General features: G+C 36.0%; 1 protein-coding gene across 4 annotated transcripts in view; it reads left to right on the top strand.

Annotated features, from left to right (window-relative positions):
* Positions 1 to 25,048, top strand: part of exoc6 (exocyst complex component 6) — a 71,235-nt gene that overhangs the window by 10,254 nt on the left and 35,933 nt on the right. For all 4 annotated transcript variants that reach the window (XM_067368784.1, XM_067368785.1, XM_067368786.1 and 1 more), the window contains 10 exons: positions 3,569 to 3,740; positions 6,754 to 6,801; positions 6,943 to 7,033; positions 7,464 to 7,509; positions 10,215 to 10,419; positions 11,197 to 11,346; positions 16,663 to 16,731; positions 20,358 to 20,441; positions 20,521 to 20,567; positions 20,684 to 20,804. In XM_067368784.1, the coding sequence (XP_067224885.1) occupies positions 3,569 to 3,740; positions 6,754 to 6,801; positions 6,943 to 7,033; positions 7,464 to 7,509; positions 10,215 to 10,419; positions 11,197 to 11,346; positions 16,663 to 16,731; positions 20,358 to 20,441; positions 20,521 to 20,567; positions 20,684 to 20,804 (1,033 nt within the window). The remainder of the gene's footprint in view (positions 1 to 3,568; positions 3,741 to 6,753; positions 6,802 to 6,942; positions 7,034 to 7,463; positions 7,510 to 10,214; positions 10,420 to 11,196; positions 11,347 to 16,662; positions 16,732 to 20,357; positions 20,442 to 20,520; positions 20,568 to 20,683; positions 20,805 to 25,048) is intronic.

The raw sequence follows: 25,048 nt of genomic DNA, 5'->3' as shown, positions 1-25,048 counted from the left end.
CAAGAAATACACATTGTTTAGTTTATATTCTTTGCCTTTGGACTATTGAAAAAAATCTGCTGCTCACTCATCATTTTCTCTATTCAGTTAGATTTTTGAAAATATTTTGTGAACATTTCAAATCGGGTTTCTCAACGACTCAGAACACCCTAGGAATTGTATCATATTGTGGTAAAAATCACTCAGAACTAGCAACATTGTGTAGTGCCATATTAAAGGTTGCCATTCACAGTCTAGACATTGAGGCCGTGTTGCCAATGGCAACCTGGATTTCATCCGAACCTTCTTCTTGGCATCTGATAGAGAGATCCAGCTGGCTGTTTTACTAGCATTGAGCCATCCAAGACTTTGCTAATTTGTTATTATGAATATTTTTATTTTTGTCTAGTTTTGGTTGAGATCATTTAATGCAGTTTGCTTCATATGACCCCATGCTAATTACTGCCACTATTCAGATGCTACATTTCCAGTATGTCTCATGAAGTAATTTCAAAGTTATTTCTGCCTCTGACACAAACACACCTGTGAACAGAGGAAGCACCTGCTTCTGCTGATACTCACATGTGAGTCATAGAGAGACAAACCATTTATCCTGCCTGATTGGATCTTTGGAGTTTATTATTCTCATCATGATTCTTGGGGGGGCGCAAATCCCATTGCCGCAAATACCAGTAAATTGACTAGCATAAACCTTAGTAAATTACCTTCCATGATTTATTTAAACACTCTCCTCCCATAAATTTTGCATCTGAAAGAGAAACTCCTACAAATGCATATGCCATAAGGGTCAGCCGCCTTTTCAGCGCTAATTTTTCACTGCATGTCTTCAGTAAATCCTGACAGAAGTTTTTTTTAATGCCAAAAGAGGTTTGCGCTGGCTCAAGCTGTTAGTAAATCTGGCCCATAATGTTTTGTAATGAGTTACTTTACATTTTTAGTTAAGGCAGTCACCTCAATAAAACAAGGAAGCAAAAGAATAGCAGAACTTTGCTAGCCCAACACCATGTCATCACACTTTGTTCTGCTTAATTTATCTTCTATTTTAAAGTGCCCCATTATGCTTTTTCAGTTTTGTAAAAAATTTGCATAGTGCCAACTAGGGCTCCTCGATTATGGCAAAAAGCATAATCACAATTATTTTTGGTCAGTATTGTAACCACGATTATTTAATACAATTATTGGTTGGTGACATGATCAAAGTCTTATTTCTTATTTTAAATAGCAGTGAAATTTCAGAATTATCGATACTTCAGCAAAACTAATACTGGGTTAACAAATGTAAGAAAAAGGTCCTCAAAACAGTTATAAAAGACAAGAAAACTGCCAGCAATACAATAAGAACAAAGAAAGTAATTACAAATAAAACTGGAAAATAAATACAACAGAACGAAATTATGTTAATGTTAACGAATGCAGCAGGTTTATTAGGCTGCTGTCACTTTAAGAGCTAATGCACGGATCCAGTATACTGTTACACATGCGTTTTCAGCTGTGTAAGCTTACTTAAAATATAACCCACTGTGTTTGTGTGAATACTCTCCAAAAAGGCATTTTGACATTTTTGTGTGGAATGCCTCCTGTGCTGAATAGTGTTTTGTTTCTGACACGCTATAAACGATAAACGAATCACAACAGACTGGGCCATCTGACCAATCAGAGTAGAGTAGGTTCTCAGAAAGGAGGGGTTTAGAGACTGAATCCTTTATCATATCATTTCAGACACTCTGAGAAAAGAGGTGATGCTGCAATCAACCCTTGAAAAGACAGTTTTTATACTAATGCATTTCTGAATAGATAGTTTTCATTCTATTTGATTTATATTTGCACACATGACAGGGATAAATTAAAATAATTATCCTTGGAAACTTTAAAAAAATGAATGGCAGTGAGTTTGTGATATGGTACTGTTCCAATGTATACAAATGCGCTCTGAATGTCATATTGTTGGGTCTATGCAATACATAGTATTATTAATCAATTTTAGTGTTTGAGGATGTCTTTATTACTTTTGCACATCACTTCTGTTACTTGAGTGAGTAACCGCTTCATGTTCAGGTCCTGGAGCAGAACCACCTGAGAGCCACTGATCTATGGCTGATGTTTTTTATTAAATATTTATGCATCAGGTTCAGTATGCTGTGTTCCCTTGTTGCCCACAGGATGGCGCACTTGGAGAACTATTCATGAGTCCACCATCCAGGATGAACTAAAGCCCAATCCCAATTCTACCCCTTACCCCTTCCCTTTCCCCCACCCCTTCGTTTTGAGCGTTCACGTGTAAAGACAACAAAATGTAACAGTTGTTACAATTAAATTGTCATTGCACCAATGTTATTTTAGTATCATTTAAATAATATTATAGTTTTTATTAATACTTTAAATTATTTTGTATTTATATATTTTTCATTTCATTTTAGTTCCAGTTTTAGTTATTTTGTTGTTGTTTTTTCATTTTTTTTATGTAGTTTATTTTTTATGTTTTAGTCTATTTTAGTTTAAGTTTAACTAAAAGAAAATGAGATGTTGCCTTGGCAACTAACTAAAATAAAATTGTATTTTATTTCAAGTAACAAAAAAGTTTTTGAATAGTTTTAATTTTAGGTAACTGTAATAATTCTGCACTGTACCAGAGAAATTTGTTAAAATATTGTCTTAAACATATTTTAATAATATCTTAAGATATACCTTTTATAGAAGTTTTTTTTTTTTTTCCTCCTCAGATTTTTCATAGAGCCTCTTTGAAATGTGTTACAGCCCAGAATCATGGTAATACCTAAATCTAATCAATCACTAATGGGTAAAAATTCCAAAAAAAAACACATTTTGAATGGCCCATTTTGAACATTTTTGTTTTGCTTTGAAATCCATTACTTTAGGGAAATAAAATGGTCTGTTCACTGTTTCACATTGATCGTAAATGATAATTCATGCAGCACTTTTACAGTGTCAGTTCCCTTCACACTTCCTGTCTGTGTCAGAAAGTGAGACCCTGAATCATCTCGGATTGTTCTTCTTCACTGAGAGAGACGGCTCTCTTTGGCCATCTGGAACAGTGAGGAGGGCAACACACTCTGTGATCTCACAACACTCTGAAGAAGTGGCCCATCTGTTGGCCTCACTTTGCCAGCTCTCACTGCTGTACACATAGGCTACCACAGCTACTGATACACACATGCTCTTAGATTGAGAACACCACCTGCAGATTATTGAAGGATAAGTGTGTTTGTGTGTGTGTGTGCTATCTGAAGGGGAAACACAAGGTGTGAACATCAGTGCCAAGTGTGTTTCTTCCCTGTAATTACATAAAATAATAGGTGTTTAACACTTTCTAAAGTGGTGCTTCTCCATGAAAAAGTCTGGTGTATTATTGTTGATTTGAATGAAGATGAGATGGCATTTATGAGCCTTTCATGCTGAAATATAGATCATTTTGAAGGGGTTATAAATGTAAAAATGTCAAATTCACCATTGACACATCTCTATTCATTCATACAGAATTAGTGTTTCTTTAAAGATTTTTTTGTTGGTTGAAAAAGTTTAATGTATGAATTTGATGTTTGTTTTATAGATCCGTTTACGATGATCAGCCCAACGCACACAAAAGGTTTATGGAGAAACTTGATGCCAGAATACGCAACCATGACAGAGAGATTGAGAAAATGTGCAACTTCCATCATCAGGGATTCGTGGACGCCATCACAGAACTGCTGAAAGTCCGAGCGGATGCTGAGAAACTGATGGTAATTTGAAATCATGATCAAAGTTATTTGATGGAATTAGAAATTATATGTTATTCTTTATTAGTTTGAAATAATAAATTTTTCCCTGCTATTTATTGTGACAATACCATGGTATTATAATAGTATCAGATGGTAAAATCATGGTACATGGTACTGGAAAAATATACCATTATACTAAACAGGGCTGGTGATAAATAGAATAATCACAAATTCTACTCTTGATTTTGCTTGCAATCCAAAATTAAGCTTTTTATCAGTAGTGGAATCGCTTAAAAAAAATGTTTACATATAAAAATCTTGTAGTAAGAAATATATGTAGGTAAATATTACTTTTTATTATTACTTTGTATTTTTATATTGGTAAATACACTGCCATTCGAAAGTTTGGGTTGGGTAAGATGTTTTAATATTTAAAGTGTCTTATGCTCAACATTCATCAAAAATACAGTAAAACCTGTAATAGTGTAAATTATTATTACAATTTCAAATAAATGTATTTTAGGATATTTTAAAATGTAATTCATTCCTGTGATGACAAAGCAGAATTTTCAGCATCTTTACTCCAGTCTTCAGTGTCACGTGATACTTCAGAAATCATTCTAATGTTCTGATTGGCTGCTCAAAAAGCCTGAAGAGAGTTATATTTTTGTGGAAACTGTGATAAGTTTTTTTCCATGATTCAATGAATAGAAAGTTCAAAAGAACAGCATTTATTTAAAATGGAAATCTTTCGTAACATTATAAATGTTTACTGTCACTTTTGATTAATTTAGTGTATCCTTGCTGAATAAGACTAATAATCTCTTTTAAAAAAATCGTATTGATCCCAAACTTTTAAACGGTAGAGCAGGGGTCTGCAATTAAGTTTGGCATCAGGCCAAAAAAATGTTTCACCATTAAATGGCGGGCCAGAACATAGATAAAGGATAATTTAAGAAATTAGGCTAATTGATGAAAAATGCAACTAGAATTGCCCGTGACCGACTGTTACAGTGTCTTTTGTAACTGGTAATGAGCTGTTACTCTGTGTTAAATCCTGTAGTAGGACAGTCATTAACAAATAGTCACATTTGTGTGGCAGTGTCTGGGTTTTACACTAGATAAATTAATAAAGCAGAGTAGTGACACGTAACCTGGCAAGTATCTTCATTTACCAACTTGCAACACAGACCACCTTGCTAAAACACACATGTGGGAGATGCGAAATGGATAAAAATAACAAAAAAAATAAAAGAGGTCCTGAATAAGCCCATTAATGGCATGTTTGAGTCATGCTCATAATGAATTTTAATTAACTTGTTACACAATGGAGCCTAACTTATTGTAATAATTATTTGACGTATCCTACTTTTACACTCAGAATTATGTCTTGGAATCCTCACGCACTAAACTGCATTTTTTTTTTTTTTTATTGTTTGCATGCTGGAGGTAAGCTATTACATTGTGTGCAGAGTGATGTTAACATTTAAGCTAGCTGGTGAGAGAAAATGGCACTATCAAAGAGTCTAAAGAGGAAATTGACAGCGAAAATGGGGCATACAAAGAAGAATGGAAAGACAGCTATGCATTCATGTGAATGCAAAGCCAGTGTCTCTTATCTGCAGTTTGCAAAGAATATAATATTAGGGGCCGTTAACATGTCGTGTCTAAAAACGTGTGGAAAGCGTGGCCGCGCCTCTTTCCTTTCCAAATCGCTTGCGCTCCTGTGTCGTCTGTCGTTGCTATGCAACCATGAACTGCGCTCTCCAGACAGATCTGTTTCAGAATCAGCCGCTATCAAAATAATCTGGCTGCGGGCGCGGGCCAGATATTATTGCTGGCGGGCAAGTTGCCGACCACTGTGGTAGAGTATAAATGAAAACCATAATAAATAAAATATTATCCCTTGTTTTATTTTATTGAAAAACAATTTTTTTATTTACATGCCTTTTAACAATGATTTACTGACATGATAAAACAATTATTTTTCAGTATTATTTGTACATGTTTGTTCATTTAAAATGCATGTTTAGACAGTATCTTCTACACTTCTACAATAAAGTATACAGTAGACAATTAAGCACCATTCTCCGAAATGAAGTTTGTAGCACAATTGAATTTGCGTAGTTATTGTGCTATTATTTGTTGGTTTCCGCAAACTCCCATTGGATGGAGAGCTGCCCAAAGTGCCTAGCTATCATCCACCACAGATCGGTCATTGCGTGTTCACGGGGTTCAGCAGCGCGCTCCAGACCTCGCGCTGGAATCGCACGCCAATTCTCTTTAGCTCCCTTTCCACTTCCCAGAGTGAAATATGGTGACCAAACGGCACAGGAGTGGCTCACAAATCCTCGTAATTAGACCCACATTATATAAAGCATATTCAGATAACAAGAGAGCACATACGGCATCAATGAGTTCGCTGGGCCCTCTTTGTTCGCGAATAAATGAGTATTTTAATAACTCAAAAAGCGTTTCCTTATTACGATGACCTAATGAGACTTAATATGTGGGAAAGTCTGCGGCCGTGCGGTCCCTGCACCTGGGGCACTATACTGGCGCAGTGGTGTGGAGGTCTTCACATTTGTTAATCAGCCACCCAGCGTTTGTGTTCAGCCGAAAAAAAGAAAAAGAAAAAAAAGAATGTTTAATTACCAGAAAATGCTATCCGCATTTTACCCCAGACAATGAATGGCACATAGAGCTCATTGAAGTTACCAACAAGGGACCAATGGTCAATTGGGTCATTGATTTGAATTGTTTGACAGAGCCAGAGGAACAACCAAAGTTCAAAAATCCCAAGTAAAATTGAGAAGTTTGTCACAGAATCTGTTAGAAAGGGCTGTCAGAAGTGATTACCGGCCATAAAAGCTCCCTACCGACCAAAAGTTCAAGTTCCCGCTGCACATTTAATTTGAATTTGCATGTCTTTGTTCTTGACTCCTCATGAAGTATGATCTGATTACAAGGGTGAGCAGTTACAACAGGGAATCGTGGGCTTATTTGTCTAACAAAAGTGATATTATGTTTTAAGGGCCAAGTGAGTGACACCAATCGAAGACTTCAAGACGCCGGACGGGAGGTATGGCACAGTCTGGCTTTGTTAGCATGTCTGCCGTTAGATGGGCAGAAGAAAAGAATGTCGATTATCAGACAATAGCGCAGAGAGGACTGTCTCGTTAATTGAGAGGGCTTCACACTCTTTGACCTTCCCTTATGTAAGGTGACGGCCCAAACGGAGGAGGTCATCCGCTGCCGGGTTCAACAGAGGAACATGGCCACCACTGTGGAGAAGTTGCAGCTCTGCATTCCCGGTGAGACGGCGCGTTCGTGTAACCGAAAGGCGCTCTTTAAAATCTCCCCGTATGGGCTGTAACCACTCTAGAGATTTCATCAAAAAACAATCGAGAAACTAAATGTGAATGTTCCCATGGTTTCTTATTACAGTAACGAGTCCAGGTCCTCATTAAACAGTGCTCAGTGTTTATCTCTACATTTTTCTTGGACTTAAAACTTAATACATCAATTCCTAGCTGTTAGGACAGACAGAAAGAGAATTTGATGTTCTGTTGATACTGTGGTTTCATCAAGAAACTTATTGGACGATGCTGTAGATAAATTAAGTTAGGTTGTGGTTTCTTTCGAAAAGCACTAATTTATATTTAGGAAGTGGACAAAATGTGTCAGTTTGATTTATTTTTAATACAATGTCTTTTTTCCCCTCTTTTATTTATATTTCTACAGTCCTGGAAATGTACAGCAAATTGAAGGAACAGCTTGAATCGAAAAGGTAAGTTTTTATCTTTATTGCAAATCAGTCATGGTCATTTAATGGTAACGAAATAGGTTTGAAACTCTTCAAAAAGGAGTTCAGTAAACCTTCAGACAATATCACAATAAATATTAGATGGGGTTTGCAGTTTAAAACTATTATATGAATGATTTGATATGTTCTAGAAATAAAAATTCAATAACAATTTAGTCAAAATTATACTGTCACTAAGTAGGCTTGTTTAGGAAAAAGGTTGGTTTGTTGGTTTACAAACCTATTAGACAAATTTAAGGACAAAAATTCTGTCTCTTGATCATGTAATATCTGTGAATAATAATTGAATGAATGAGCTTGATTAATGTAGTCAAAACTACAATTAGTGTGTACAATTTGAAAAAAAGGAGTGAGACTTTTTATAGCTTGCTGTAAAAAAGGTCCAAATAATGTCACTTTCTTGCAGTCACAATTGAATAGAGCAATTAAATAGTATGTGACTGGTAATTAAAATAATTAAAAAATGAATTCTACAATGAATTGAGCAGACATTTGAACTCTTCGTCATTAAAAGTTGTCTACTTTTCCTGTTGTGTATATAAAAAACTTAATACTTACTAACTTACTAAACTTAATAAAAAAAAGTTATAATTTTATGCAAAATAGTAATTTATCTAAGATATTTAATAGTTTTCATTTAAAAAAAACATGATATGTGTGCCTATGCTTTAAAAAGTAAAGGAGGGTGTGGAAAGTGCCAGTGTTCTGCTGAAAAAAAATCAGTTGAACTATTATAATTCAGCTAAAAACACATTCAAACCCCTTTCATGAAGACGTATTCAGTCTTTTCTCCTGGAATGAAGGGATGAATGTAAGGTCACGTTGAACTTGAAAATAATGACCCTTCTTTGTCCATTAATGTCTACTTAGTCAGTCATAACACATCATGAATAAATAAACTATTCAAACGCAAAGACAATTGACCTTGTGTGTGCCCTTCTTCACAGCACTGCCCTGTACCGGCATGCCCATGACAGGCCTCCTCCAAATTGAGGCAATTAGTGCAATGTGTTTTTCCATTAATCTGTGTGTCGCCACTGCACGCTAATGACTAGGCTGGGACATGGTCTAATCAGGCAGGGATTCTTTCGCAGTTCACATGTAACACTCGCTGGGAAGGGCGCCACTTTGGCCTTCCACACGGACGCACGCGCACTTCAGAGCGGTGAGGTCAGGGAGCATTCAGAGGCACCGGCTAGTGTGGTACAAGTTAATAAATGTATTAATACCTTGAATATGGACAGACACATTTATACATTGTGCAAGATTGTTATCTTTGAGCCTATATTGCTGCATAGATTCTGAGAATAAAAATTGTTTGGTGTGGATATAGATGGAAAAAGACCTCCTAGAAGGAAAATTTTACCTGCGCTTAAATAATACAAGTAAAAATTGATGTGACAGCTTCAGTTATTGGTCTATTCTTCCCAGAGTTTGGTGTGGTAGTGTTGTGCAATGCTGATAAATGCCCACCTGTGATACCCAGACACTTTATATTAATGCAGCAAAATTGCTTAGTAGCCATAAACAGACTGTAGCAACTATAAAAACTCTGAAAAAAACTCTCAAAATACTTTTGTTTAATCTAAAAAAAGCAAAATTTTAGGTTGCAATGAGGCACTTATGATGAAAGTGAATGAGGCTAATTTTTTTGTGAAATGTGTAATTTTATAAAAGTGTGTACATTAATTCTCCTGTTAACTTATTTTATCTGTAAAGTTGTTCTCGTCATTTTTACAGTCATTTTATGGTTTTATGGCTACAAAGGTGTAAAATTGAATATGATTTTACACAGAAAAGGTTAGTAAGCATTTTCTTTCACTAAAGTCATGTCAACACACGTATTGTTTAGATCTTGTGTCTGTACTATTGGAAAAGTGAGTATTTTTTTTAACATTTACAGATTCTTTTTCTTGGTTTTTATTTATATGATCTGACATTAATTCTCTTAGACAGTGATACAATATTTACCAATACCTCAAAACATTACAATTTAATTAGATTCAGGCCTGTGATCGATTTTACAAAGATAAGTGCCTGTTTTACACGACCAGTTATATTAACTCACAAATGCAACCAAAATATAACATGAAAATTGCAAATCCTGTATCCCAATTGAGACATTAACAACAAAAAAAATACACTTTAGTTTTTTTTAAATAAAATTGAAAAATAAAAAAGGGGAAAAAAAGTGATCATGATATCATCAATCATCTGATGATATGGTTTGTGTGTTGAGATAGAACATTTCAGATGGCACTTAGAGGCTGAAGTCTTCATATTTATAAAAAGAAATGTCAAAAATCAAAAAGTTTTCATCATATACTTGTCAGATATTTCATGACAGCTCAGTGAAATGCAAAGAATGGTCAACAGATATTAGCGTGTCAATTTATTGGAGCATCTTAAAATTATATATATTTTTGCATTAATACATAATATCGTTTATATATATAAAATATATTGATGCATCAATTTATTTTAATGTATTGTTACACCCCTAAAAAGTGCCTTACTGTAACTCAGATTTTTGCTTTTTAAAGAATATTGATTCCATCTTACTCTTTATTGATAATCATATTGCTTTTATCATATAGAAATTCCAGTGATTTTTAAGGGGTTTTTGGAACTAGTAAAGTAGTGAGTGACATGAATCTTTTCCATTTCAGATACTACTCTGCATTGAAAACTATGGAGCAGCTAGAAAACATTTATATTCCCAGAGTGAGCCAGTACAGGTTCTGCCAAATTATGGCTGAGACACTCCCTAAACTCCGAGAGGAGATTAAGGAGATCTCCATGTCTGACCTGAAAGACTTCTTGGAGAGTATCCGAAAACACTCGGACAAGATTGGTGAAACTGCAATGAGACAGGTGGGGTTACGTTATGTTACGTTACTGGTGAATAGTGACTGGTTTGGGATGCTGTACATTAATGATGTTCGATACTTGAATTAATCATTTTTTCAAGCCGGTAGCCGGTCAAACCAGTTCAATATCAAAATCAAACTTTAGTTCCAGGTTGATGACACAAAATGCACATCCAAAGTAGCGCTCGCGCTTTTTGCACGGCACCGAATGATCCAATGAACGTCCAGATGGGTCATTGAACCAAAAAAACAGTTTAAAGTGAACAAATCTAACCTGAAAGTCTTACTTTTTGGTCATGTCCAACAAAGAACCAAATGACCCGGTTCGAACTGTTGAAGGTTATCTTCTGAAAACTTCGACAGAACCAGATCGTTTGGTTCTTTTTGAGTCTGTTGTTTTAGATTTGTTCATTTCGAACTGGTTCTCAACCGGTTACTGACTTAAAAGAAAGATTAATTCAAGCATTGAACATAACTACTGTACATAGGTGTCTACATATCATGCAAAGTGCATGGGAGATTAGACTCAATTGATGTCAGTAGAGCTTGACTTTAGCATGCCTACCTTTTGGAACAGCCTGAGCAAAACCGTTATGCTTTAAAATGCTAAAAATCTATGTAGAGATCTTACTAGGTTTTGAAACGTGTACTAAATTTGTAGCACACATAGCTAATAGAAATCTAAAGTTGCAAACTTGTTAGTACAATACATATGACGTGACTGGCATTGTAGGCTGTTGAAGTTATTGTTGGTCTTCTCTGCGTCACCTTGTTCTCGTAGGCTCAGCAGCACCGTACGTTTAACAGTGCAGTGCAGAAGCAGGACTCTCTGAGCTGTGCCAAACCTCTGTACGGTCTGAACGGCCGGACACCCCTCCATCACAATGGCCTGAGCACAGAGGCAGCGGATGAAGAGGAGATGGATGAGGAGGTATGACGTACAGTCACATTTTGAGGAAGATTAGCATCAATGTGTCCAAAATGAATGTTTGTTTTTTATGTTTTTTTTTTTTTTTGAAGCACTATACCGTGGCCCTGTTTAATATCTGGCATCAGCATCCAGTTTCCCAAAAGTTATATTTGATATATAAAATGTACAGAGAATGTACAGTGATGATGATTTTTTTCCTCCATGTTTCGGATTTCTGCCTCAGCTCGCTACGTCACTACTAGAGCAAGCTCCTGATTGGTTAACGCGGTGCGAATTTTTGCCAAAGTTCAGGAAAAGTTTTCAGGAAACATTGAATGCGTCAAACGCTAAAATGCTCAATTCGCGCCACATCATTTGCGCGAATCGCTTCATTCGTGCCGCCTCATTTGCGCAAATCGCGCCGCAGGATGTCTATTCGCGTCTTTGCATTGGCTTAACATGTGAATCACTCGTGCTTAACGCTTCATTCGTGTCTGGTGTGAACGCACCATTAAGCTCATCAAGGCTGCATTTATTTGATCAAAAAAAATACAATTTAAAATAATGGTTTTCTATTTTAAAGGAACACTCCACTTTTTTTGAAAATAGGCTAATTTTCCAACTCCCCTGGAGTTAAACAGTTGAGTTTTACCGTTTTCGAATCCATTCAGCCGATCTCCGGTTCTGGCGGTACCACTTTTAGCATAGCTTAGCATAGTTCATTGAATCTGATTAGACCGTTAGCTTCGCGCTTAAAAATGACCAAAGAGTTTTGATATTTTTCCTATTTAAAACTTGACTCTTCTGTAGTTACATTGTGTACTAAGACCGGCGGAAAATGAAAAGTTGCGATTTTCTAGGCTGATATGGCTAGGAACTATACTCTCATTCAGGCGTAATAATCAAGGAACTTCCATGGCTGCAGCAGGCGCAATGATATTACGCAGCGTCTCTCACAAACGTCTCCATGGTTGCAAGGCACGTTCCCTGTGCAAGCAGGGGCTCACGGGCGCTGCGTAATATCATTGCACCTGCTGCACACATGGTACGGCAGCAAAGTTCCTTTAAAATATAATTTATTTATGTGATGCAAAGCTGAATCTTCAGCATCATTAAATCCAGTCTTCAGTGTCACATGATCCTTCAGAAATCATTTTAATACGCTGATTTATTATCAATATTGGAAACAATTCTGCTGCTTAATATTTTTTTAGAACTTGTGATACTTTTTTTTAGGATTCTTTGATGAATAAATAGTTTAAAAAGAACAGCATTTATTTAAAATAGAAATCTTTTGTAACAATATACACTACCATTCAAAACTTTTTCTTTTTTTGAAAGAAATTAATAATTTTATTCAGCAAGGATTTGTTAAAAAGTGATAGTAATGATTTATATTGTTAGAAAAGATTCTATTTTGAATGAAATGCGGTTCTTTTTAACTTATTATTCACCAGTGAATCCTGAAAAAAGTATCACAGGAAAAAAAAAAACATTAAGCAACACAACTGTTTCCAACATTGATAATAACTGAGTATCAAATCAGCATATTAGAATGATTTCTGACTGATCACATGACACTGAAGACTGGGGTAATGATGCTGAAAATTCAGCTTTGCATCACAGAAATAAATTAGATTTAAAAGTACATTAAAATAGAAAACCATTATTAAAAATTGTAATATTATTTCACAATATTACAGTTTTGTTTCTGTATTTTTGATCAAATAAATGCAGGCTTGAATGTTTCAAAAATATTCAAAACAGTAATGTTTCCAAACTTTTGACCGGTACTGTATATTAATATTAAACTGCAATCTGTTTCATAAACAAACTGTTATGCCTTTAACATGACCTGCTATTCAAGGAATGTTTTGTTAAATTTGTGTACGTTGTTTGATCGTCTATTTAAAATGTACTCGTATCATCATTGTTTAGTGGTATCCATTGCCAGCAAAGCCGCTCTAGGGTTTATTTCCCATACAGTGACGTAACTCGTTGCTTCACTACCATAGTACGATGCATCGTTGAAGAAATCAACTAGCTAGTCACGACTGTTTCTCAAAACAGTATTGTTGCAAACCTCTCGTTCAGCCATGTTGGTTAATGATGTCACATAGATAGTGGTGTAAAAACTTATTTTAATGAATTCTGTAAATTACAGACATGGCATCTGAAGAGAATTCTAATTTTTTTCTCAGCTATTTTGCTTTATTTCCAAATTCATGTCACATGTTGAGAGCTGCCGTTCCAACTAGGGCTGGGTGATATGGCCAAAAATATTATCACAATATTCACCATTAATGGGAAGGAAATGCTTTCCACATATTTGTTAGACTTTTAGTAAACTTTTAAACTTGTTTGTTTACAATTAAACTATATTTCTGTCATAATTTCTTGAAGTTAAACCAAACTTTTATTTTTCATGAAGATCTTTCAGTTTTAGTTTCAATTTCCGTGTGTAATTTTTCTCAAATTAAACTGTGAAAAGCTTGTGAAGTGACTCTCAAAGCAGCTCTGGAGATGAAGTTAATGTGTTCATGTCCTCATATATTGAGACGCAGATGCTGTGTGAATTTTGTGTATCAGACGAAACCGCGCCGTTCATTCACACAGAGACACGCAGAAATCATTTATTAGTGACATGCACTGACTGGCTGTTATCGTCGTATTTATTTCTGCTGTTAGATGAATCCATATTGAGTAAAAATGTCCAGAGCTTATCATCGTTATTGACATAAATTGTATCATGATCTCGATTTGATATCGTTTATCACCCAGCCCTAGTTCCAACCACACAACTTTGCTTTGCTGTTTGCGAATGTTTGTTGGAACTATGGTTTTGGACTCGTTAAAGGTCCCATGGCATGAAAATGTCACTTTATGAGGTTTTTTAACATTATTATGAGTTCCCCTAGCTTGCATATGTTCCCCCAGTGACTAGAAAAGGCGATGGGTGTAAACCGAGCACTGGGTAAATTGAGAAAATAAAAGCTCAGACGGCCCAATCTAGAATCTTCCCTATATGTCATCATAAGGGGAAAGGTTACCTCCCCTTTCCCTGCTTTGCCCGCCCATGAGAAAATGAGCTACTACAGTGAGATTCGAGCACAGTATTTTTTTTTTTCCTCAAGAGACATCATGGCTTGTAAATGAGCGAATCATGGCAGTTGCTCAGTGTTTGTATGTACAGATGAAAACCTTAGTATTCTTTTAGTTCCTTCATCTGAGCCTATGAAGAAACCGTGGGTTAATTTTATTTTCTCTGGTAATGCGCTGATACAACTTCCCATAGTTTTGTATGTCTGTGCCACACATTTCACCAACGACTGTTTCCTCAACGTGGGCCAGTTACTGTCGCTAATGTAAAGGTAGATAGCATCAAGTGTGTTTGTGAATATACACACACTGTAACGCGAGCGTTGTACATTTCTTTGTTGTTCAGGTAACTGTTCTGCTGTTGGCGCGTGCGATATTCACATTTCCAGATTGCAGAGCTTGATGTAATTCAAATAAGATTGTAAAAACTTTTAAGATTTATGAAATATAAAATATGTAAACAAATAAATGATGTTGGCATGATAGCACATTTTCCACAACGGCACCTATCCGAAAAGGTATTTGTAATAATGGCAGAGGTCTGAAAATTTAGTGGCACTGGTTAGTGTCTATAGCTGATTATATATAAATAAATAAATAAATAAATATATATATATATATATATATATATATATATGATAGCAAATCAGAGCAAATTGAAAAGCCAACAATGTAGGCTAGCATTAGCTACATGATAATAAGTGTAACAGCATACATAAACCAACTAAAGTACCGTATCCAGACACAATGTTTTAAACGAACCATTCGGAGACGTCCTGCTGTAGCCGCTGAGTTGCAACTTCTTCATCCAGATCAGATTCTAGGCAGTGCTTCCCACACATAGACTTTACTTAGGTGGGCCGCCCAGATATATTAACCGCCGCCCAAGTATATTTGGAGACACATTTATGCTTATATTGTTTTTATCCTCTGATACTTTTATATATCCGCCCAAGATAATAAAACCATTCGCGATCGCTTAACTTGTCGTTTCGTACCTGCTTGTTATGTGTGCGTCACAACTGTTTACTCCCGCTGATATTCCCATGGCCGCTGCATGTTGCAAAGTTACAAGGCGGCGATGTTGCGCGTTCTACGAGTTCGCGCAATAGCGCTTCGGACTGCTTCAAAGTGATTCTCAATCAATGAAAAACACAGATTTATGCCAAGCGATTGCTAACGAACTCAAGTTGATGAATTATTACAACGTCTACTTTATAACCTTTTATATAAAATATTTTAGACGATTGTAAGAATCTGAAGGATCAGCCTGCAATAGTACAGACATTTCAAAATAAGAGTCCCAGTGTATTTCGGGCTTGTTTATAATTAAAAGTCACACGCTAAGAGGTCACGCTATCTTTTTTCTTTTTCTTTTGGGCATTATTGGTATTTTGGCTACACAATAAATTGTATTTAATTTGATTTCCATTTAATTCATAGTAAATTATTGTAGTCTCCCCCACAGGAAGAAAAGACTAAGAACATTATTTGGCACATATATTATTCATTATTTAAAGTTTACTAGTAAAAATCTGTGTCCCATTCACTGAGAGAGACACTATATGACAGCAAGGAGAACATAAGAAAAGGATAACCATTTAAATGCTGTAATTTTGCATAATTTACAATGCATAATATTAGTATGTAATTAAATGTAATAGTATACCATGTATTTAAAAAAAAATACTGTTAAAAATTATTATTTGTTTGTCACATGTAGTAGACCATTTTTGTGCTGTGGGTAATAGGAGGATTTTTCACCCGGCTACCACCGCAAGTATATTTCAAACCTGTGGGAAGCACTGCTAGGTTAAACTGAAAAGCTAGAATGACTGCGTGTCTACGAGCCATTGCGATACATCCACTGTCAACATTAGCGCATGGTACCGTAGCCGCAAGCTGGTTAAGGCCACACCCACCCTCCACCTTGCCCCTCCTCTCTCCTCCTCATCAGCATTTAAAGCTACAGACACAGAAACGGCACGTCCTGAGGAAAGCTCATTGTGGGACTGGGTTGTAGTGGCTGAAATTCTTCACCAAGGCTGAATTTCGGGAAAGAGACTTCAGATACAGTACTAGGGACCACTTAGGCCTATATAAAAGCATCCAAAAAGTAGCATGTCATGGGACCTTTATACTATGCTGATAAAGACGGAACTTGCGACTAAAAATGCTTTCGGGAAAAGCACCCCGGTCAAGAAATGTTACTTGAACCTTGTTTGTTTTCTTTTTAAGGTCTTGACGGCGCAGGATCTGGTGGATTTTTCACCAGTCTACCGATGTCTTCACATCTACACTGTTTTGGTAATTCCCAGTGTCTTCTTCACAACAGACATGCTGTGCACACAGTGATCAACCAATGTAACAACAGCCTAACTCATAACATGTTATGAAATCCTGTTTGGGTTCTGCATTACAACAGAATATGTGTTTTATTGAGAGACATTCCTGTTGATCTGTTTCTAATAGGCGCCCAGCCTCTGAGATTTCACTGAAACGCTTTCTCCCAAGTGGCTCCTCAAACATTAAAGGCTTAAATAAGCAAAGGGATTTCCAGAGTTTGGACAGTCGTGCCATCAATATTATTTTTGCCTTAAACCAAACGCAAACTATAGAGAGGTGAGATCGAGTTTGTTAGCGCTTGGTGCCATCGCTCATCTGGTCAGAACTAATCCAGAGTCCATCACCACGCCAACAAAAGGGGTCAGACTGCAGCATCTAATGGGATTGACCGAGCAGTAACCCCCTTTTCGCCGTAAAAACAAAGCAGTGAAAAAGTTCTTCGCTTCGGCATTCAGATTGTGCACAAACTGCAGTGCATTCACTGGGCGTAGGATGAGTCAAGCGCTTTCCCCTCAATGGTTCAGTTAATGAGAACACGAGCGCTTTTGACCGCTGTGCTACCCGAGAGCTCACAGGTGCTGGCAGGGGCCGAGGGCCATTCTCCAGCCACACAGAGAGAGAGAGAGGGGCGCAGGTACTTAACGTTCAGAGAGATTGTATGTTTAAACCAACCCATGCTTAATGGATATATATTTCTATGTAGACTCTGCCTACATTCCTGAATAACCACAATAACTTGGGTTAGTTCATCCAAAAATGAAAATTCTGTCATTAATTACTCATGTCGTTGCACACACGAAAGACCTTCGTTCATCTTCAGAACACATTATATATAGGTATATCATGACTCCTCCATAGACAGCAATTTAACCACCACTTTCAAGGTCCAGAAAGGTACTAAAAAGTTGACGTGACTGCAGTGGTTCCATCTTAATTTTATGAAGCGATGAGAATACTTTTTGTGCGCAAAAACAAAACAAAATAACGACTTTATTCAACAATATCTTCTCTTCTGTGTCATTCTCATACACTGTTAACATTCAGCGCTTCCAGGTTCTATGTCAGAACGGCGACTCATTATTGGCCGGCTCCTGCGTCGGCATCATATGAATTCGTCTTATAAAATGGTGGTTAAACTGCTGTCTATTGACGAGACATATACCCCTCGGATTTCATCAAAAATATCTTAATTTGTGTTCTGAAGATGTGGAAGGACATGATGGTGAGTAATTAATTAATTAATTTTCATTTTTGAGTAAACTTAATCTTTAACTATGCATACAATTCAAGGCAGTTTTCAGATAAAATGACCACTAGAGGCAGCAAAATGGCAACAGCTATTCCTTTTCACACAAATTATGATTACAGCAAATAATCAATGAATGAAGACTTATTTCAGTGCAGTTCCTTGCGCAATACTATATTTGACCTCAAAACTCTTTACCATAGTGCATGATTTGTATACTAATACATTTTGAGATTTGCATCACATAATGAACTCCATATGTACAGTATGACTTTTCTGTAGTAAACTTGCCCCTTAGCTCACCTGGTACAGCATTGCACTCACAACACTCAATAAAAGAGCTCACAGCCTTGTATAAGCAAGTTAAAGGTGCCCTAGAAATAAAAATTGAATTTATCTTGGCATAGTTGAATAACAAGAGTTCAGTACATGGAAATGACATACGGTGAGTCTCAAACACCATTGTTTCCTCTTTCTTATATAAATCTCATTTGTTTAAAAGAATCTCAACATAACACTGAATGTTACGTGACAGTCGGGATCATTAATATGTACGTCCCCAATATTTGCATATGCCAGCTCATGTTCCAGGCATTAGACAAGGGCAGCCAGTATTAATGTCTGGATCTGTGCACAGCTGAATCATCAGACTAGGTAAGCAAGCAAGGACAATAGCGAAAAATGGCAGATGGAGCGATAATAACTGACATGATCCATGATAACATGATAATTTTAGTGATATTTGTAAACTGTCTCTCTAAATGTTTCATTAGCATGTTGCTAATGTACTGTTAAATGTGGTTAAAGTTACAGTTGTTTCTTACTGTATTCACAGAGACAAGAGCTGTCGTTATTTTCATTTTTAAACACAACTTCATTCTTTATAAATCTCTCAAACAGTGTAGAATTAGCCTTTAGCCACGGATCACAGCCTCAAATTCATTCAGAATCAAATGTAAACATCCAAATAAATACAATACATTATTCAACGCATGCATGCAGCACGCATGACGAACACTTTGTAAAGATCCATTTTGAGGGTTATATTAGCTGTGTAAACTTTGTTTATGCAATGATAGAGTCGAGAGCTCGAGAGGAGGCGGAGAGCGCAAACAATTAAAGGGGCCTCAGCCTGAATCGGCACATTTCTAATTATGCCCCAAAATAGGCAGTTAAAAAATTAATTTAAAAAAAATCTATGGGGTATTTTGAGCTGAAACTTCACAGACATATTGAGGGGACACCTTAGACTTATATTACATCTTGTAAAAAAAACGTTCGATGGCACCTTTTAAAGTGGTATGATTGGATCAGCAAAAGTGTTTTTTTATTTGTTTTTTTTCCCCTCATTTTTGCTTTTGCTAACACTATTGGTTAGGTTTAGGGTAGGATTTAGTGTAGGGGTATGTTAATTTAAAATGCTTTACAGCATTAATTTTTTAGCGCCACTCACTGGACATTTCATTTTAAAAAGTACCATGATGTATACAACAACTAATGTAATATAATACGTTACCACAGTCACATTTTAACTGTTTCTGAGAAAATTGAACATGCTATTTATTGCCAGTCAATGGACATTTCACTTTGAAAGTTCCGTGAAACATACTACAAGTAAAACTATATAATTTTTGCAAAAATATACCCTCAGGCACATTTTTTCATCATCCTGGGCTGTTTAATAAACCTGGATCTGCAATGGAGAAAAAAAGCTAGTCTTGTTGACATGTAACCTGAAAAGAGCAGCAAAAAGGGTTGTCAAAGTACCAACTTCGATACAAAGTCAGTTCTGAAATTTAAAATCTTATAAAACGCCTGATAGACGCCTGTTTTCAAACGCTCTCGTGTGTATCTGTGTTTGGTGAAGAGCGTCATTGATGTCTATTTACAACATGTTTTTGAAGTGTTGATCATTGTAGCCAATCACAGACATATCTGTTGAGCGTGTGAACACAATTGCCAATCAGAGGTGTTTAAGAATCCGCTCAACAGCGCTCAAAGCGCTAGGGGGAAATGCTGTTATCGTCACATTTTTTACGTTTCAGTATTGACTGTGTACTGAAGTCGGTACTTTTGTCAACCATAAAATGTACTTAAAGCAGCGTATTTCCGGTTTTGCAGAATTGTACTATGACCCTGGGTTGGTTTCAACACAAGATTTAGTTCAGTTCTCAGAAACTCATTCGATAAATTCCGGATACGATTTGCTCTGGGGTAAAATGCACAATTTCATGCTGTGCAAGTCAAAGTTGAATGCTCTTGTATAAATTGATTTAAATGAATATTAATTTGTTATTTAAACCCATTTTAATGCCATATTCTTTCTTCTTTTTTTTTTTAGGGAGACAGAGAGACATTTGAAAATTACTATAGGAAGCAAAGAAAAAAACAAGCAAGACTGGTTCTGCAGCCTCAATCTAACATGGTTAGTATTCTTTGCTCTTTAAACAATCCCATTGATTTAATTTGTTTTTAAATGCTTTAATTGTACGTTTTCACTCCAGCATGAAACAGTGGAGGGCTACAGAAAGTACTTTAATCAGATTGTTGGGTAAGTTAAATCTGGATTTATTTGTGAAGTTATTTATGTGCAGGGCAGTGAGTACATTTTCTTATCTATAAAGTTGATTTACATCATGTAATGCCAACTCCCATCATGCTTTGCAGGTTCTTTGTGGTGGAAGATCACATATTACACGCCACACAAGGTCTGGTGACCAGAGCCTTCACAGATGAGCTGTGGAACATGGCTCTGTCCAAAATCATCGCAGTGCTCCGCACTCACTCTGTGAGTCCCGCACACCCACACACACACTCATCTTGACTGTTGTCACAATGTCAATATTGCAGTAGTTGGTAGCAATACCATTAAAATTTTTGTAATTTTTGTATCATAGCGAAAACTATTGCAACTTTTTTATTTTATTTTTATCTATTTGAAAATAAAAATATTTTATAAATGAAATTAGGAAATTATTAATGCTTATAATTAAGTATTATAAGTAAATCATACATTATTGTAGTCTTCAAATATTGTTCAACTAAGACATTGCATTTAAAAGATCAAATGAAAAGTTAACGAATTAAAAAACAACAACTAAGAAACACATTAGAGGTAACAGAACACATGGCAGGTCTACTGCACTTACACTGCAAGACTTAAAGGGATAGTTAATCATTTACTCACCCTCATGTCATTCCAAACCCATAAGACTCAACACAAATTAAGATATTTCAAATTAAATCTGTGAGATTTCTGTCCCTCCATTGACATTCCACACAACTACCACTTTGATGCTTCATAAAGTTCATAAAGAGATTGTAAAACTAATCCATATGAATTGAGCGGTTTAATCCAAATTTTCTGAAAAAACATGATTGCTTTATATGATGAATAGATTGAATTTAGGCTTTTATTTACATATAAACATTGATTAGTGAACATAAACAGAAGCTCAACTGAACCTGCTTGATGTGCAAGAACAAATCTTGTGGAAGCTCAAACCTGCTGCATAACACACGAAAATGAACCTCGTTGGTTCTCGCACATCAAGCAAACATGCTTGAGCTTCTGTTAACTACAACTGATGTGTGAGTTGATGAATCTCTTCAGAAAAATTGGGCTAAACCATTCAACTCTATATGAACTTTTTGAAGCATCAAAGTGGTAGTGCGTAGACTGTCAATGGAGGTACAGAAATCTCAGAGTTCATTACAGATATCTTCATTATGTGATTACGACTTGTAAAAAGTGTTCATGTCCTTGTAGAACTCTAGGGCTGTCAAACGATTAATCGCAATTAATCGAATACAAAATAAAAGTTTGAGTTTGTATAATATATGTGTGAGTAATGTGTGTAATTAATATGTACATATAAATACACACAAATTAATGTATATATTTAAGAGAAATATGTTATTTATGTACAAAAAAATGTATTTATATATAATATAAATTATATAAAAATATAAATAAATACATATACTTGTAAATATTTCTCAAATATATACATGGATGTGTTTGTATTTATATATACATAATAATTACACACAGTACACCCACATATATCAGGCAAACTCAAACTTTTATTTTGTATGCGATTAATCGTGATTAATCGTTTGACAGCCCTATAGAACTCGTAATTACAACTTGTGAACTCTGAATTTTCTGTCCGACTTATACCACGTGATGCTGTACCACTTGACCTTTACGAATTCATTTAATATTTTAATATTTTAATATTAATAATATTGCCATGTACACTAGATCTGGACGATTGTAGATAAAATGAGAATCAAGTAGAGATCATGATTCTCCCACAATTCTGAATATACAAAATATTAATTGCTGGACTCTAATTGCTTGAAAATTTTGAATGAAGTCAATGACTCATTAATAAATACTCAGTGTTTTTGATCATATAGTTTGAATGCATGATTCAATGAGAACTACATTTTTTAACAGTCACTTATCGCCACCTAGTGTTAGTTTCAAAAGGTGGTTTGCACCATTTTGATTGCTATCATGGGCATCAGTGTTTATATCCTAACTTTAAACTTTTATCTCAGTACTTCTGTGATAATTTGAATATTTGTAACACAAAAATAATTACTGTGTGGTTCAAGACTGCTCTCTCTGGCTCAGCATTGCAGCACGAACACAGATTTGAATGTTCCTGTGTGAATTTGTAAAAGGTTTAATAGACAAGGGCGAATCGTTGTCATTAATAAAATACGATCACGTGGGTGCTTGAATCAAGATCGCAATCTTTTTACGAATAATCGTGCAGCTCTAATGGACATGCATAATTACGAGTCCGAGGACATGAACAGCTCCTAGTAGAATGTCACATGTTGAAATTATGGTAATTATGACATGGTGTGAACGCAGTTATCTTAAGAATCTCTTTATGAATGTTTTGAATCATCTGAGTTTTGGGTGGACAGACTTTTAATGGAGGGAGAGAAATCTCTCAGATTCTTTATTTGTGTTCCGAAGATGAACAGAATTCTTCTGGATTTGGTATGACATAAGGGGGAGTAAATGATAACAGAATTTTCATTTTTGGCTAAACTATCCCTGTAAGTATCAACTTGGTGCCGAAGTACCGGTGCTTTTGACAACTCTACTCTCGACTGAGTCTGAGTATGCGGGGGATGCACTAAGGAGTCTCATGCAAGGATCTGACATCCCCCCAACTCTCTCTCTCTTTCTGCTGTGTTCTGGCCCGAGTCTCTTTTTTTTTGTGATTGAAAGTTAGCTAGCAGTGGGAGAGAGCAAGCTTGACCCCTTTGTTCGGGCCGCAGGACTCAGGCTGTGAGCTCCAGCCGCAGGGTATTTGCATAATCCCTCACTGATTTACAACTGACTGGCCCTCCAAACACACTCTCAGCCCCAGCAGTTTAGAATATTCACAGTTAATCTGCTGTTATTGTTGCAATCTGTCCTCATTAGGCCCAACTGACCTCTCCATTAGATCAGATTGAATGGATGGCCACTGAAAGGGCTCACCAGGAAATGCTTCCAATTATCATTCCAAATGCCTTGTTTTGAAAATAAACTTCACTGAAAGACACGACTAAAGCCCTCTTAGCTCCTGAGCTGCCTGAAAGAAAAAAATAGATAGTTTTTGGAGACGATTGTACAGACATTTAAATCGGTTAATTCCAAGAATTGATTCTTGATATGCAAAATTAAAACCCTAGAAATCTCTATAAAAATCTATGTAAAAAGAGTCATAATTAATTAAAAATGTTGAAGAGTCAAAAGTGTGGGAACTTTGGGTGTGTAACTCACTGGTCAGGCTGCATTTATTCACTCATAGAAGCATTTTCTTGTTTGTTTTTAAATATGACAACAAAATTTGTTAGTTTATAAAATGTGGTTTTATGTAAAAAAATTTGTATGTCATGACGTGTGTGTGTGTTTGTGTTCACGTTCACATGCTTTGTCAATGAAGTACATCATGTCCTGAAGTGTGGAGTGACGGCGTGTGTTGCAGCTTGACCAGTGCTTATTTAACCGTGTGATTTACGCACTCACTCCCTGCGTCTGAGAGGCAGGCCACTGCGCCCTATCTAAATGTTTAACAAGAGAATCACACTAGTGCAAGGGGCTGTAAATCAAACCTGCAGCTCCTGTACAACCACCCTCACTATCAAACCCCACCAACTTGGAAGAGACTCGTCTGGCTCATGGTTAAAAGCTCTGGAGGTCTTTGCGAATGCTGACGATGCCAGCCTTATGGTTTATCTCGTATCGTTAGGACAAACTCGCATCTGTGAATCAACTACTCAGACACTCATCAGTAATTGATTGTATGGAACCTTTTTTCCACCACAAGATATAAACTCGCAATTACAAGAAAAAATTCAGAACTGAAATTGCCTTTATTTTTATTTATTTTATGACAAACAAAAAGATAAAATTGCAAAATAAACTCAGAAAAAAAAGTCAGAATTGAGAGATATAAACTCATAATTCCAAGACAAAAAATCAAAATTGTGAGATGTAAACTCAGCATTCTGAGGGGAAAAAAGACAAAATTGCGAGAAGTAAACTAAGAATTCTGAGGGGAAAAAAGACAAAATTGTGAGAAGTAAACTAAGAATTCTGAGGGGGAAAAAGACAAAAGTGCAAGACGAACTCAGAATTCTGAGGGGGAAAAAAGTCAAAATTACAAGATATAAATTCGGAATTCCAAGACAAAAAGTCAAAATTGTGAGATGTAAACAACATTCTGAGGGGGGAAAAACGCAAGAGCTAAATTAAGAATTCTGAGGGGAAAAAAGTAAGAATTACGAGATATAAACTCAGAATTCCAAGACAAAAAGTCAAAATTGTGAGATGTAAACAACATTCTGAGGGAAAAAAATTTGAGCGCTAAACTAAGAATTCTGAGGGGGGAAAAGACAAAATTGCGAGAAGTAAACTAAGAATTCTGAGGGGAAAAAAGACAAAATTGTGAGAAGTAAACTAAGAATTCTGAGGGGAAAAAAGACAAAATTGTGAGAAGTAAACTAAGAATTCTG

This window comes from Chanodichthys erythropterus, chromosome 19, assembly GCF_024489055.1.
Source record: "Chanodichthys erythropterus isolate Z2021 chromosome 19, ASM2448905v1, whole genome shotgun sequence".
NCBI lineage: Eukaryota > Metazoa > Chordata > Actinopteri > Cypriniformes > Xenocyprididae > Chanodichthys > Chanodichthys erythropterus.
This window is presented reverse-complemented; position numbering and strand designations above follow the sequence as displayed.